Raw genomic sequence first — 15770 nt, 5'->3', positions numbered from 1 at the left:
AAAACTGCCACTACTTTTTTACTAAACATTCAGCAAAAGTGCTACTAAACTTCTGTGAAATATTTGCCAAAAGTGCCACTAAAGTTCTATGAAACATTTATCACATCTAATGCCAAACCTCTACCAAAATCCTACTAAGCTTGCACTGAACGTACGACCCAAAATTTTAATAAAACCAGTACTAAACCTTTACTAACACTGCCATTATAACTCTATGTATACCTTATGAGTATCATTGGTCCTCTAACTCTACCACTAGACTGCTCCACATTACTACCCCCGATACTAACTACCACATTACAGCACCGTTGCGCCGAAGGCGCCACTATGTCTTACCAAAATACTCCACCAGTTCCATTCCTTTGCGTCCCGTCATCACCTTATACCACATACATTGCCACTGGTGTGCTCCACCCCGTAACCAATGCGACCTCATATGTGTCCAGTCCAGTGGCCATATGGCACCAAATGCGAGATAGAGTACCGCTATTAGCCAGGCCAGGGTCAGTACAAATATCCAGGGAAGCCGTATGTCGTATTGGAGCTGGCCGACCTGGGTGAGGAGGTTGGTGAGGGGAGTGGTACTCTCTGTCGTGATCACTGCACCAAAACTCTATGAGTCCTTTACCAACATTGCTACGAAAATCCAAGCAATACACTCTGTAATCTCATCCATATACCACCCCCAACAGCTACTACTTTTATACCAAACTTCCAGCAAAAGTGCTACTAAACTTTTGTGAAACTTTTGCCAAAGTTATACTAAACTTTTACCAAAAGTGCCACTAACGTTCTATGAAACATTTACCAAAGTTATACCAAACATTCACCAAAACTATTACTAAACTTCTGTGAAACTTTTACCAAAGTTATACCAAACATTCACCAAAACTATTACTAAACTTCTGTGAAACATTTGCCAAAGTTATACCAAACTTTCAGCAAAAGTGCTACTAAACTTCTGTGAAACTTTTACCAAAACTATTACTAAACTTCTGTGAAACTTTTACCAAAAGTGCCACTAAAGATCTATGAAACATTTATCACATCTAATGCCAAACCTCTACCAAAATCCTACTAAGCTTGCACTGAACGTACGACCCAAAATTTTAATAAAACCAGTACTAAACCTTTACTAACACTGCCATTATAACTCTATGTATACCTTATGAGTATCATTGGTCCTCTAACTCTACCACTAGACTGCTCCACATTACTACCCCCGATACTAACTACCACATTACAGCACCGTTGCGCCGAAGGCGCCACTATGTCTTACCAAAATACTCCACCAGTTCCATTCCTTTGCGTCCCGTCATCACCTTATACCACATACACTGCCACTGGTGTTCACCACCTCGTAACCAATGTGACCTCATATGCGCCCAGTCCAGTGGCCATATGGCACCAAAGGCTAGGTAGAGTACTGCTACTAGCCACGCTACTGTGAGAACAAAGATCCACGGGAGCCGTATGTCGTATTGGAGTTTGCCGACCTGGGTAAGGAGGTTGCTTAGGGGGTGGGCATTAGAGGCAGCCTGCTTGTCCTCTAGTACTTTGTTCAGGCTCTCCAGGAACTCGTGACACTTCTTAGTACTGCCTGCCTTCGTGATGTCATACTGCCCATCCGTCTTCCCATCCCCCTGTTGGAACCCCTCCAGATTGAATGGGTTACCGTAGCTGAATCCATGCCTATACAGCACTGGCAGTACCCCGGTACATGATACGATTGATTGGCATCCACACAGGCCACCACCCGTCACACCGTGACTTCCCTTCTTGCACTTATTGGGGTCACAGCCTCTACAGCCCCGGCATTCAATCTGCTTGAATGCGTCAGACAGTGACTCTAGTCCTGAATGCAGCGCATCTGATAGGTACAGTACCCATGAGAGGTAGACGTGACCGAAAGTGGCACTCACTGCTGTATAGAGTTCACCGGTTAGGGGGGAGAGGTACTGGCAGTTCTTAGTGAGTCTTGAGAGGGCAGTAGTATTGGGCTGTGATGCTGGCTGTTTACCACCACTACTACCCTTCTCGCCCTTAATCTCTATTAGTGCTTTACCGAGAGTCCCTCTGTATGACCCTCCATCCGTTCCGTTCCCATTAGGTATCCACTCTATCTTCTTTACCACATCCCTTAACCCAGAGGCACACCAGCCGCAAAAGTACTTACTCTTATCCGTGTCAGTAGAAGGATCGCCTTCGTGCTTACACGCTATCCCACCTGTTCCCTGCTTGTTCTTTCCCCTTTCCTTCTCTCCAATACCACCCCTAAAGAACCCGAATACATCACCCAGTACCTGTGGTGTAGTGGCACTGAGAGCTGCTGTAACTCTCACTAGTGTATAGACACATGACTGCATCATGTTCTCGTTACTAAAGAAGTAGAGGATCCCGTAGAGTCTTGAGCCAGTCATATCACTGGTGCTGCCACTATAGAATTGACCTCTAAATCCCATGGGCAATGGGCAGCATTGGCCGGAACCATTACAGTGTCCTAAGTGGGATGCAGCAGGAGGGTATGGCTGTTCGCTGTCATTGTTTCGTACTACATCACAACTAAACCCTGGTAACCTGTCCTCGAGGAATGCCTGGAGGGGAGAGGGGAAGCCGTCCATGTACTGTTGGTGGCACTTGTCACAGTACTTGGACTGTGGCTGTCGGCCACACTTGTTGGCGTGTTCATGGCACGGTGGGCATTTGGGACAGTTGCAGATGTCTTGGAGCTTTTTGATGTCATCTAGCAGTGCACCTTTATTTACGTTCAACACATCATCGTCTTGTTTCTTTTCGGCCCACTCCTTCAATAGATTCAATACTTCCTGTATCTTATGGATAACCTCACTTATCTTATCCTTGGCACTACTGTAATCCTTCTCCCACTCATGTTCACTACTTGATACCTGCTGTAATGACCCAGCAGTATTACCACCATTCGCTAGTGTATGTAGTGCTCCACTATCACCCTTCGTCAGCTCCCCCAGTTTATCCTCTACATTCTTCAGTATTCCACCACCACCACCATTCGTCAGCTCCCCTAGTTTCGTCTTAGCCTCCCCTAGTTTCCCCTTAGCCTCCTCCAGTTTCTGCTTAGCCTTCTCTAGTGCCGCCTTCACCCCCAGTATAGCCTCTGGCTTCTTCCCTTCCAATGCCTCTTGGGCATTACCCAGTTGGACCACTACTTCACCAATCTTCTCCAATAATGTTTTTAGTGCCCCCGCAAGCGGATCACCCCCAGTCTTCACCCCCTTCAGTATCTCCCCATTTACCTTCTCTACCCTCCCCTTTCTATCATGCTCCATGGGGTCACACCCCAGGCACATCCAGCTAACAACGTTTTTCCCAAGCACCCCATTACCATACCTACACTCCCTCCACTTCCCTCCTAGAGCAACTTTCACTGCACATTGCTTCCTAAGGAAATACAACTGGTAGAACAGACCCCTAATGTAGTGTACCACCTGGTTGTATGCTTGGATATCAACTGATGGGTAGGTGAAGGAGAAGTGAGAGTTGGAGTACAGGGAGTGAATGGCAGGTTCTTTAGTGGTGTCGGTGCCTTTAGTGGCACTATGAATTCCACCCTGGATACCAATGAGGACCAGTGGGCAATACTGTGTCACCGCTTGGAAGTGAGCAAACAGGTTAAATTCATGGACGGTTATGGGATGATTACGGCCTGTTTGGTGGAATTTCAGTTCGGACTGCTCGGTCGTGGATGCAGTGTCTCCGGTTTTCTTGGTTACCTCTGTTAGCCTATTCTTGCCGTGCTCCAGTATCAATGGGTATGCCGGACTATAGGGCAATGCACTGAGCCAGTATAGGATCTCACGGATGGTCTTGGGAGTCGTAGGAGTATTGCTCTGGGTACTACGCTTTTTCTGCAATCCAGTAAAGTAGGCACATGATAGAATATAGAGCTTGATGAGGGCACCACATTTGTGGATGTTAGTGTCACTAGTACTAGAGTCGTCAGCATTCTTAGGGAAGACATTACCGTTGCTGCAAAATGCACCCTTCTCTAAAGTATGTATGTATCCTGCATAGTTCATACCAGCCGGATTTCTGAATGTATTAGCATTGTTGTCATGGCCATGGGCATTACTATTATTACCAGTATCCGGGAATCCCAAATATAACTTATCCCTATGCCCATCCCATATAATAGCATCCCACCTATTTCTAGGACCACTATTATTAATCATACCCCTTGGGAACCCTAGGGCCTGTAGCCATTGGGATAGGGTACCGTCATCTAGGCCACTACCATCTAGGATGTGGTTGTTCCACCGGGGGCTACTTTTATGGTACTTGCCTGTCCAATACATATAGGTAAGTCCGCTCCAGATGAGACATACTGAGCCCAGGAGGATACGAGCACAGTGGTGACGGCGATTACTGGCTGTGCCATCAAGCAGGCCTATGATATTTTTATCACCAGGTAGTATACCACTGAGGTCATTCCATATAGGTTGTCGGTATGCCTGGTTCGTTCCACCTACGTATGACTCGAAGCTCAATAAACCTCCATATGCCGACTGATACGAGTCCTTGTGTATGTGGCGTTCAAGCTTTTTCGTGTCGTCATTCTTGTCATTTACGACACAGCTACACTCCTTCTTACAGTTCCCACACTTCTCCTTACAACAACACTTGCAGCATTTGCCTGCTTCAGCGCATTTACACTCTTTCCCAGCACTACAGCTGTCACCAGTACTACAATCACACCTATGAGCACTACTACCACCACTATCACTACACCTCTGACACTTCCTTCCCAGTGGTGTTCCTTGGGAGTTCGGATCGGCCACATCCCATTTCATACACCCACATGTTTCACACGGCTTATTTTCCTCCACATCCTTCAGATACTTGCACGAGCCATCTTTGCCATGTTGATTCCCACCGCCACCACCATTGCACTCACTATTACCACACGTCACTATCTTACTCCACCCAACGAGTGCACTGAGTACCTGTGCCAGCTGGTCTATGTAGGTCCGTACCACAGCGGCACCACCCAGTCCTTGGACTAGAGAGAATAGTCCATTAAGGCACTCTGTGACTCGCTCTTTTGGGGGGCCTTTATTGGCGTCAGCGCCATTCTTAACATCACCCTCATAACCTATAGGACACCATGAGGTACTGTATACCAGTAGTGGTACTAGGTAGTACTACTCTAGTACTGGTTACTTACCATTGTACTCCAGTTGTACTGACTGCAGGAGGTCAGTCACTGCCGCGGCCAGGCCACATATGCATTCTGTAAAATAGTGAGTCTATATAGTACGGAGCGCGCCATCTAAGAACTGTGGCGCCGAAGGCGCCCTCTATTACTTATATGGCGCCCTTATATCCATATGTCTATGCCAACGTACCTGTTTCCTTGTTCAGTGCCTTACCATCCTTACCAGTTACCCTCAGGACCCAGTCAATGGCCTCCTTCAGGTTGGTGGGAGCGTCAGTTAGTGAAGAATAGGGCTTAAAAGAAGACATTATCAGTGCCTTTAGAAGTACTCAAGAGTACTCACAGTGGTGAGGCAGTGGTCTGGCTATCGGGGTGGAATCCTACATATACTGAGCGCGCCCGTAGATTGGTGGCGCGCATACTATTCTATGGGATTCCACCAGGTAGTGCCATTGAGATGATGCCGTTGTTATAGTGGAATCCCCTAGGACACTGTCGCGCCGAAGGCGCCACTGTATTATATAGGATTCCACCCCGATACATTGACCTTGACTACCACTGACTTTCACTGGACACTCTCTCAACAAGGGGTGGTGACACAATGTCGGCACCAGGTGCTTCTGGCTGGACGCCCTATGACAAGCTAACAGACGCACCCACGAACCTGAAGGAGGCCATTGACTGGGTCCTGAGGGTAACTGGTAGGGATGGTAAGAAGAATGAGAAGACGGCGCCGGCGGCGCCCAAATTCGGTTGCCTCTGCTTTATCGCTAAAGCAGTGAAGGACCTACTGTATGACGCCAGGTCCCCGGGGTCCCCTGGTCCCAGCCCTAAAAGGTACTGGGACGACCTGCTCCTAGGACAGGAGAAGGACATTGTCAAGCCAGTGCTCACTGACCTGGGACTTCTTAGTGGTGGAACTAGTGCAGCTACTAGTACTACCTATACTTGTGCTGGTGGCACCGAAGTCATTAGGGCACTGATAGACCAGTTGGCACTGGGACTACAGAAGTGGGTTGGGTGGCAGGATGGAGAAGAGGATAAGTGCTGTCTTCTGGGAGAAGAGAAGAATAGAGATGGTAACGGAATTGGTAAAAGGTGCGATCATGGTGCTGCCGCCCGTGGTGATACAAAATGCTGTACCAAGAATGGTGCGAACGGTGGTTCTGGTGGTAGTAATAGGGGTGGTACTCCTTGTGCTAGTCATGAATGTAAGCATTGTGGTATTAGTCCTGATTGTAATACGTGTACTGGTGGTAAAAACAAATGCTACCTCTCGGCCTACAAAAGACACGATAGTACCCCCAACACTACCCCTACAGACTACCTTTGGCCCACCATATCCAGTGACCCCTCTAAGGTCCACCTCCTGGCCCGTATTTTCCTAGGGTCGGTATGTCTCATCTGGAGTGGACTCAGTCAGTTGGGGTTCCTAACAGGAAATGGAAGTAGTAGGTGGAAGGATAGTAAGCTACATGAGGTGGACAAGGGTCTCGGATCATTCATGGCTGCCATGGGCTATGACCTGGATAGGTTGAATCAAGGTAAAGGTGAGTACTGCCTAGGGTAGGCATGTGGACTTATGGTGTGGTAGGTAAAAATGGAGGAGAATTTGTGCACGAATTGTTGACAGGAAAGGATAAAGACAAGGGAGTACCTTGGAAAGAATTCACTACAGGTGCTTCTAAGGGTAAGTCCCACCTAGTGAATAGTACCAATGTGCCCTAGATAGTGTAGCTGAGTACTACAGCAGTATCTATAGTGGAGCAAAAACTGCCCTTACAGGGAAGAATACTGAAGAAATCTGTACTAAGTACCCCCTATTGGTACTCCACATCCTGGCCAGTGGGTACTTCAGGGCAGGTAGTGCCGGGGCCAATAAGGTAACTGTGACGGCTTCGCCGGCCACTGAAAAGAAAGAAACACCCTCTTCTAGGAAACCCCGTCACCCACGAACAATCCGTGAAATCCTATACTGGCTAAGTGCTCTGCCCTATAGTCAGGGGTACAAGGACCTGGTGGATAGGATGCAACAAAAGTATCCCCCAAAAGATGGAGTACCAAATGAAACAGTAGATCAGATAGAACTCTACGATACCAGTGCATCTAAGGCTAGTACCACTCTCCAGCGTAAGGATATTACCCACTACCTAATGGCCGCCTGTGGCTACTGCCCACTGGTACTCATCGGTATCCAGGGGACCATAGAAAGGGAAGTCAAGGCACAGGCGACAGTACCAAGTAAGTACCATTAGTCTAGTGCTATATATAAGGGCGCCAGGGGCGCAACAGTGCCCTAGGGTAGTCATGTGGACTTATGGTGGAGTAGGTGGTAACAGTAATGGGAACAACCAAGGTGGTAGTCCTAATCAGAATAATGGACAAAGTAACAAGAATAAGTGTCCCAATCATAGTAAAGACCGTAATAAGAGGTGTACCCTTGACAAGAAAGATACAACCGCAGAGGCAGTTGCCCAGGTACCGGCAGCTCCCGCTGCACCGGCTCCACAGTCTAACGGACAACCCCTAGAGGAAGGCCAAGTCTGCTACGGCGGGTACCACCTGGAAGTCTCCAAATTTGGTAAGTACCCTGTAGTACCAGTCAGTGACACTCTCTGTAGGCCCCCTCCATGGGATGTATGCCAATGGGCTCTTTGGCTTTGACATGGAGGGCTCTCCCGCCCAGTGCCTGGACCAACTGAGGATATATGTCTACCACTGCTTCTACCAGCTCTATTTCCTGAGGAAGCAGTGTAGTGCAGAGGCTGTGCTGGGTTGGCAGAGTTGTAGGTATGGTAAGGATGTTTATTGGGGGAGTGGCTATAGTTCTAGTAACTTGTGGAGATGTAAAACAGATGGTGAGTAGTGTATATGCGCATTAATAGGTGCGCCAGTAGAGATAGTACCTGACAGTGTCCGTTAGGGTGGCGCGAAACAGTAGTCATGAAATAATGGTGTAGTAGGTACGGCAGGAGACGAGCATGCCAAGAGCTGTGGTATATCCGACGGTGCGGGTGGTAACGTTGGTAGTGGTACTAAGCTTTCTCCCTTGATGTCATTTCTGTGTGATGCACTAGGATCAATGGTCTGCGATCAAACTAGAGGCAAAACCCCTGACAGGGAAAGAGACCCTTATCCATCTATCGAGGATCACATGAACAAGACAGTAGATCATAACGGGAAAGAACAGGGTCCACACAAGAAGTATCCCGAACTTTGTCCCGTCCCAATGGGTTGGGACAATGGGAAACACTTCAAAGGTACGTCCCAGTACCCTATGGCACCCCTAAGGCACTGTATATACACTAGGGGCACCCCCTGGGCGCCACAGTAACCAATAGTGACTAACAGTGACTCATGGTATGCACAGATTTGAAAGACACGCACAAGACACTGCCACTGACAGGAGCTCAAGGAGGTACGTCCCACCCTAGTTATATAAGGGCCCCTTGGTAGTCACATGGACTCATCGTGTAGTAGGCAGTCCTGGCACTTACCCTGTACACTGCACTGGGAATACACTGTCACTACTCCTGGAATACTACTGTGACCCAGAAAAGTGCCCTAGTGGCACCCTAGTGGTACTACTGAGACTACTGGCGTGTATTACTCCCACGGTGCCACGGACCCTGGGTGACCTCTTTGGGTTCTATTACTATATAGTCTACATTGGGGGAAACAGTAGTGGTGGAAAGGGAGTGTATGGGAAGCTAGAGGCTGAACTACAGGATGTTAGGTTGAGCATGCTGAGTGGCAGTCCTGATGCAGTGGTCGAGGCACTGACCACATGGAACGGTAAGTATAGATACAGGGAGTAGTACCCTTCTAGTGCTTATAGGGGCGCGCCGTAAGAGATAAGGGCGCCTTCGGCGCGACATGGACCGTTACAGTGGCGCGCAGTGGTAGTGTATAGGGTAGTGACGTAGTGTAATGGAGTAGTACCACTGACAGTGACTCATGGTGGTGTAGGTAGTAGTAGTACTAGTGGTAGTGCCTGTAGTCACAGCACTACGGATGGCTCCCTAAAGACCCTATTTGGCTGTAGTAGTGCTAGTGGTGGCACTAATAAGTGTTGTCCATACCTCTCTCCTCTGAGTGGCCAGCAGTATGGGCAGTTGAGTCCCTTGATGGCCGGGACCTACCTGTCATGGTTGGTCTATTTGATAGGGGAGTTCAAGACAGGACTAGAGGGATTGGCAAAGGATTATAGGAATATAGTGTGCAAAGATGAAGGGTGTGGTACGAGTAAGTTCTAGTGCTTTAAGGGCGCCTTCGGCGCGACAGTGTCATGTGGATTAATGGTGTAGTAGGTCCGGGAGGAGCTGCTGGTGGATGTGGCGCTGACTGCAAGCAAGGAAGTCACGGTACGACATGCAGCAGTGGTAGTGGCAGTGGCGGAGTCTGTAAGTGTGCCTCTGTCGTATCATGTACCGGGGTACTGCCGGTGTTGTACAGGTATGGCTTTGGGTATGGTAACGTAGAGACGTTGCACAAGGATACAGGTAAGTTGTAGTACAGTAGTATGGATAGTGTAGACATAGTGCTATAATGGCGCCTTCGGCGCAACAGTGCCCTAGGGGTATTAAATGGTGGTGTAGGTACACAAAAAAAGTGTCACGATTTCTTGGAGACCTTGAAGAATGTAGAAGGCAGCAGCGAGTTCAAGAAACTCATTAACGAAATAAACCAGCTCATCTACACCACCAGGCTGCCCTGGATATTTGTGCTGACAATAGCCTGGCTAGTAGCGGTGCTGTACCTTGCATTTGGTGCCATATGGCCACTGGACTGGACACATATGAGGTCGCATTGTAGGGGATGGTTTAGGAAGGGTAGTCTTAGTCCATGGGAAGAACTGATGGTGGGAAAGAAGAAGGGGAGGGGTATATTGGAGTTCTTTGGTAAGACATAGTGGCAAAGTAGTGGCGCCTTCGGCGCAACAGTGTCTCTAGGGACAGTAGCTGTGTTCGGGGGTCCATTAGTGGCTGCATTAGTTAAGAGTAATGATGCCTGGAAAATACCACTAGCGGTATTGCTAGGAATAGGTGGAGGGGCATTACTAGTAGCAGTAATGGTGAAAGCAGTAGTGGGATCTAAATAGCAAAAGTAGTGCCTATAGGGGCAATAACTACAAATAATGTAGATAAAGCAGATAGTAATCGCATGGTGACTATATAGTGTCAATTTTCTGTGTATTTTACCCGATGTTGATGGGGTTAAGTAGTGAGGCAGTGTAGAAACAATGTTTTCAGGGCGCGCCGTAAGAGATAGGGGCTGGCAGTGTAACAGTTGGCGCGCAACAGTGTCCCCAGGGGCAGTCATATGTAATATCCGTAATGAGATTGGGGCATCAACATTTGTCGATGTTTAGTTGTAACCTTAGAAAAAGTTTAGTAGAAATGTAGTAGCACTTTTGGCAGGGGTTTCACAGAAATGTAGTAGCGTTTTTGGCAGGGGTTTAACAGAAAAGTAGTAGCATTTTGGTAAAAGTTTCATAGAAAAGTAGTGGCACTTTTGGTAAAAGTTTCAGAGAAAAGTAGTAGTATTTTTGGTAAAGGTTTCACAGAAATGTAGTAGCATTTTGGCAGGGGTTTCATAGAAATGTAGTAGCGGTTTTGGCAGGGGTTTCATAGAAAAGTAGTAGCGTATTTGGCAGGGGTTTCACAGAAAAGTAGTAGCATTTTGGCAGGGGTTTCATAGAAAAGTAGTAGCATTTTGGCAGGGGTTTCATAGAAAAGTAGTAGCGTTTTGGCAGGGGTTTCATAGAAAAGTAGTAGCATTTTGGTAAAGGTTTCACAGAAAAGTAGTGGCGTTTTTGGCAAGGGTTTGATAGAAATGTAGTAGCGGTTTTGGCAGGGGTTTCATAGAAAAGTAGTAGCGTATTTGGCAGGGGTTTCACAGAAAAGTAGTAGCATTTTGGCAGGGGTTTCATAGAAAAGTAGTAGCATTTTGGCAGGGGTTTCATAGAAAAGTAGTAGCGTTTTGGCAGGGGTTTCATAGAAAAGTAGTAGCATTTTGGTAAAGGTTTCACAGAAAAGTAGTGGCGTTTTTGGCAAGGGTTTGATAGAAATGTAGTAGCGGTTTTGGCAGGGGTTTCATAGAAATGTAGTAGCTTTTAGGGGTATTAAGTGGATAAGATTACAGAGTGATTTCATAGGGTTACAAGCAGTGATACTAGGTATACATAGGGTTAGACAATAGTGATACTAGGTATACACAGGGTTAGACAATAGTGATACTAGGTATACACAGGGTTAGACAATAGTGATACTGTGGTATACACAGGGTTAGACAATAGTGATACTGCGGTATACACAGGGTTAGACGGTATTGTAGAATTCTAGTGGCATCTGAGGAATATTCAAGTAATCACATTAGAAAAAGCCTAGTGATACCTCTACTATATTCTAGTGGTGATTCATGAGAAGGTTGGCTAACTTTTTAGCGGGTTTTCAACAGCAGGTACACGTAAACCTGGCTATCCTTTGGGTGGGTTTTCAACAGTAGGGAAACGTAAACCTGGCTATCCTTTGGGTGGGTTTTCAACAGTAGGTACACGTAAAACTGGCTATCCTTTGGGTGGGTTTTCAACAGTAGGGAAACGTAAAACTGGCTAACGTTTTTGTATATAGTAGTACAAGGTTACATGAAAAGTTCATAAAAGTTTGGTGCCAATGTTGACAAAACTTTGGTAGAAATGTAGGGGCTATTCGGGGTAGGCTAAAGGAAACATAGTTAGTCAATGCTGTCACCTGGCTCTAGTGACGTTTACACATTGGTAGTCAATGCTGTGACCTGGCTCTAGTGACGTTTACACATAGTTGCCAATGCTGTGACCTGGCTCTAGTGATGTTTACACATAGTTTCCAATGCTGTCACCTGGCTCTAGTGACGTTTACTCATAGTTAGTCAATGCTGTGACCTGGCTCTAGTGACGTTTACACATAGTTAGTCAATGCTGTGACCTGGCTCTAGTGACGTTTACACATTGGTAGTCAATGCTGTGACCTGGCTCTAGCGACGTTTACACATAGTTGCCGATGCTGTGACCTGGCTCTAGTGATGTTTACACATAGTTGCCAATGCTGTCACCTGGCTCTAGTGACGTTTACACATAGTTAGTCAATGCTGTGACCTGGCTCTAGTGACGTTTACACATAGGTAGTTCAGCGTTTACACATTGGTAGTCAATGCTGTGACCTGGCTCTAGTGACGTTTACACATTGGTAGTCAATGCTGTGACCTGGCTCTAGTGACGTTTACACATTGGTAGTCAATGCTGTGACCTGGCTCTAGCGACGTTTACACATTGGTAGTTCAACGTTTACACATTGGTAGTCAATGCTGTGACCTGGCTCTAGTGACGTTTACACATTGGTAGTTCAGCGTTTACACATTGGTAGTCAATGCTGTGACCTGGCTCTAGTGACGTTTACACATTGGTAGTTCAGCGTTTACACATTGGTAGTCAATGCTGTGACCTGGCTCTAGTGACGTTTACACATTGGTAGTGTAATTCTTTAGTTCCATTTTCAGTAAAACTTTGGTACTACTTTTGATAAGGTTTTCCAAAAAGTCCGGTTAGGGTTTGTTGATACTTTTTATTGAATGTTTGAAGGTGTTCGGGGTTCTCTTCAGGCTAGTGATTTCAAACAGTGGTTTTGTGAAGTATATTTTGGGTTTATGTAATTTGCTGTAAATGAGTTTTCTCGTGTAATTATTTGGAGTAATGCAGTATGTTTATTAAATATTCCATGAAAGATTAGCCTTATTGTGGCTAAATGTTTTGTACCATAGTTTGACAGTAGTTGCAGCAGAGGTTTTGTGGAGAAGTCGGTGTTTTTCAAGTGTTGATAGTGTGCACATTACCTGTGGAATCTTAACAGTGTTATCGACGCAGTTTTATGCGGCATTCAGTGGGGAGATATATTGGTCGCATATAGAGTATTTCTGTAACATTGGTACTTCACTAGTCTACATCGCCATCCTCTACGTTGTTACAACTGTGTAGGCTAGTGACTCTCTAGTTCCATGGATACAGCTACCATCTGGGCTTCCTGGTGTAGCCTCATGTAGTGGACAGCTTTAGTCACTGTATAGACACTACGTGTCACATCAAATGCCACTAGGGTGATATATGCCTCAGAAAAAATCTTACAAAGATGGATCAGCTGTCAGCGGCATAATATACCCACATCACCGAACACCTTCAAACATTCAATAAAAAGTACTATTAAAGATAATCAAACCTTTAAGAAAACCACTATTAAACCTTTAAGAAAACCACTATTAAACCTTAAAGAAAACCATATCAATCCCTAAAGAAATCACTATAAAATCCTTAAAGAAATCACTATCAATCCCTAAAGAAATCACTATCAATCTTTTAAGAAAACCCTATCAAACCCTAAAGAAAACCCTATCAAACCCTAAAGAAATCACTATCAACCCTTTAAGAAATCACTATCAAACCCTTCAAGAAACCACTATCAATCCTTAAAGAAATCAATATCAACCCTTAAAGAAATCAATATCAATCCCTAAAAAAATCACTATCCATCCCTAAAGAAATCACTATCAATCCCTAAAAAAATCACTATTAAATCCATAAAGAAAACCACTATCAAACTCTTCAAGAAACCACTATCAAATCCTTCAAGAAAACACTATCAATCTTTTAAGAAATCACTATCAATCCTTCAAGAAAACCACTATCAATCTTTTAAGAAATCACTATCAATCCCTTCAAGAAACCACTATCAACCCTTAAAGAAATCACTATTAAAAGTAGTACCAATGTTTTACTGCACATACAACTATGCATTGGCAGTAACTATGTGAAGACGTGTAACTTGTATGCCTCATAAAATTGCTACTCTTATCACTAAAATAGTGGTGAATGAGTGCTACTATTATGACTAGTTGTCTGTAATGCTAGGTAACGCGTGTTGGCTACTTGGTGTATTGTATTACTTTTTACTGTATTTATTTACAATCTCCAACACTACGTCGCCACTACTTCCTACCAAAATACTCCACCAGTTCCATTCCTTTGCGCCCCGTCATCACCTTATACCACATACACTGCCACTGGTGCTCTCCACCCCGTAACCAGTGTGACCTCATATGTGCCCAGTCCAGTGGCCATATGGCACCAAAGGCAAGGTAGAGTACCGCCACTAGCCACGCCAGCGTGAGGACAAAGATCCAGGGGAGCCGTATGTCATATTGGAGCTTGCCGACCTGGGAGAGGAGGTTGGTGAGGGGAGTGGTACTCTTTGTCGTGATCACTGCACCAAAACTCTATGAGTCCTTTACCAACATTGCTACGAAAATCCAAGCAATACACTGTGTAATCCTATCCATATCACCAACCCTAACAACTACTACTTTTATACCAAACATTTAACAAAACTATTACTAAACTTCTGTGAAACATTTGCCAAAGTTATACCAAACATTCACCAAAACTGCTACTAGTTTTCTGTGAAACATTTGCCACAGTTATACCAAACTTTCAGCAAAGGTGCTACTAAACTTCTGTGAAACATTTGCCAAAACTGCCACTACTTTTTTACTAAACATTCAGCAAAAGTGCTACTAAACTTCTGTGAAATATTTGCCAAAAGTGCCACTAAGGTTCTATGAAACATTTATCACATCTAATGCCAAACCTCTACCAAAATCCTACTAAGCTTGTACTGGACGTACGACCCAAAATTTTAATAAAACCAGTACTAAACCTTTACTAACATTGCCACTATAACTCTATGTATACCTTATGAGTATCATTGGTCCTCTAACTCTACCACTAGACTGCTCCACATTACTACCCCCGATACTAACTACCACATTATATCACTGTTGCGCCGAAGGCGCCACTACTTTGCCACTACCTCCTACCAAAATACTCCACCAATTCCATTCCCTTCCTCCCCGTCATCACCTTATACCACATACACTGCCACTGGTGTTCTCCACCCCGTAACCAATGTGACCTCATATGTGTCCAATCCAGTGGCCATATGGCACCAAAGGCTAGGTAGAACACCGCTACTAGCCAGGCTATCGTGAGGACAAAGATCCAGGGGAGCCGTATGTCGTATTGGAGCTTGCCGACTTCTGATAGTAACTTTGTCAGGGGGTGCTTGATGTCCTGGCCCTTCTGATCGACTTCCTTCTGGTTCTCGATCACTGCACCAAAACTCTATGAGTCCTTTACCAACATTGCTACGAAAATCCAAGCAATACACTCTGTAATTTCATCCATATACCACCCCCAACAACTACTACTTTTATACTAAACTTTCAGCAAAAGTGCTACTAAACTTCTGTGAAACATTTGCCAAAGTTATACTAAACTTTCAGCAAAAGTGCTACTAAACTTTTGTGAAACATTTGCCAAAGTTATACTAAACTTTCAGCAAAAGTGCTACTAAACTTCTGTGAAACATTTGCCAAAGTTATACCAAACATTCACCAAAACTGCTACTATTTTTCTGTGAACCCTTTACCAAAAGTGCCACTAAAGTTCTATGAAACATTTATCACATCTAATGCCAAACCTCAACCAAAATCC

At 45.4% G+C, this 15770-nt stretch overlaps 2 protein-coding genes across 2 annotated transcripts; one reads left to right on the top strand and one right to left on the bottom strand.

Moving 5' to 3' along the window:
• Positions 1 to 1172: 1172 nt before the first annotated feature.
• On the bottom strand, positions 1173 to 5554 carry BBOV_I005845 (variant erythrocyte surface antigen-1 alpha subunit). Its single transcript, XM_001608579.2, has 3 exons — positions 5382 to 5554; positions 5201 to 5266; positions 1173 to 5128 (listed from the first exon to the last, which is right to left on the bottom strand). Exons 1-3 carry the CDS (start codon positions 5497 to 5499, stop codon positions 1269 to 1271), a joined length of 4044 nt encoding a protein of 1347 aa, XP_001608629.1. The 5' UTR covers positions 5500 to 5554; the 3' UTR covers positions 1173 to 1268.
• Positions 5555 to 5727: 173 nt separating this feature from the next.
• On the top strand, positions 5728 to 10292 carry BBOV_I005835 (variant erythrocyte surface antigen-1 beta subunit). Its single transcript, XM_051767050.1, has 11 exons — positions 5728 to 6741; positions 6786 to 6881; positions 6920 to 7432; positions 7521 to 7772; positions 7813 to 8049; positions 8155 to 8451; positions 8562 to 8609; positions 8672 to 8986; positions 9161 to 9436; positions 9502 to 9693; positions 9790 to 10292. The coding sequence occupies exons 1-11, from the start codon at positions 5793 to 5795 to the stop codon at positions 10101 to 10103; spliced, it is 3489 nt and encodes a 1162-aa protein (XP_051623891.1). The 5' UTR covers positions 5728 to 5792; the 3' UTR covers positions 10104 to 10292.
• Positions 10293 to 15770: the final 5478 nt, after the last annotated feature.

The sequence above is a fragment of the Babesia bovis genome, chromosome 1 (assembly GCF_000165395.2).
Source record: "Babesia bovis T2Bo chromosome 1, whole genome shotgun sequence".
In the NCBI taxonomy this organism is placed as follows: Eukaryota; Apicomplexa; class Aconoidasida; order Piroplasmida; family Babesiidae; genus Babesia; species Babesia bovis.
This window is presented reverse-complemented; position numbering and strand designations above follow the sequence as displayed.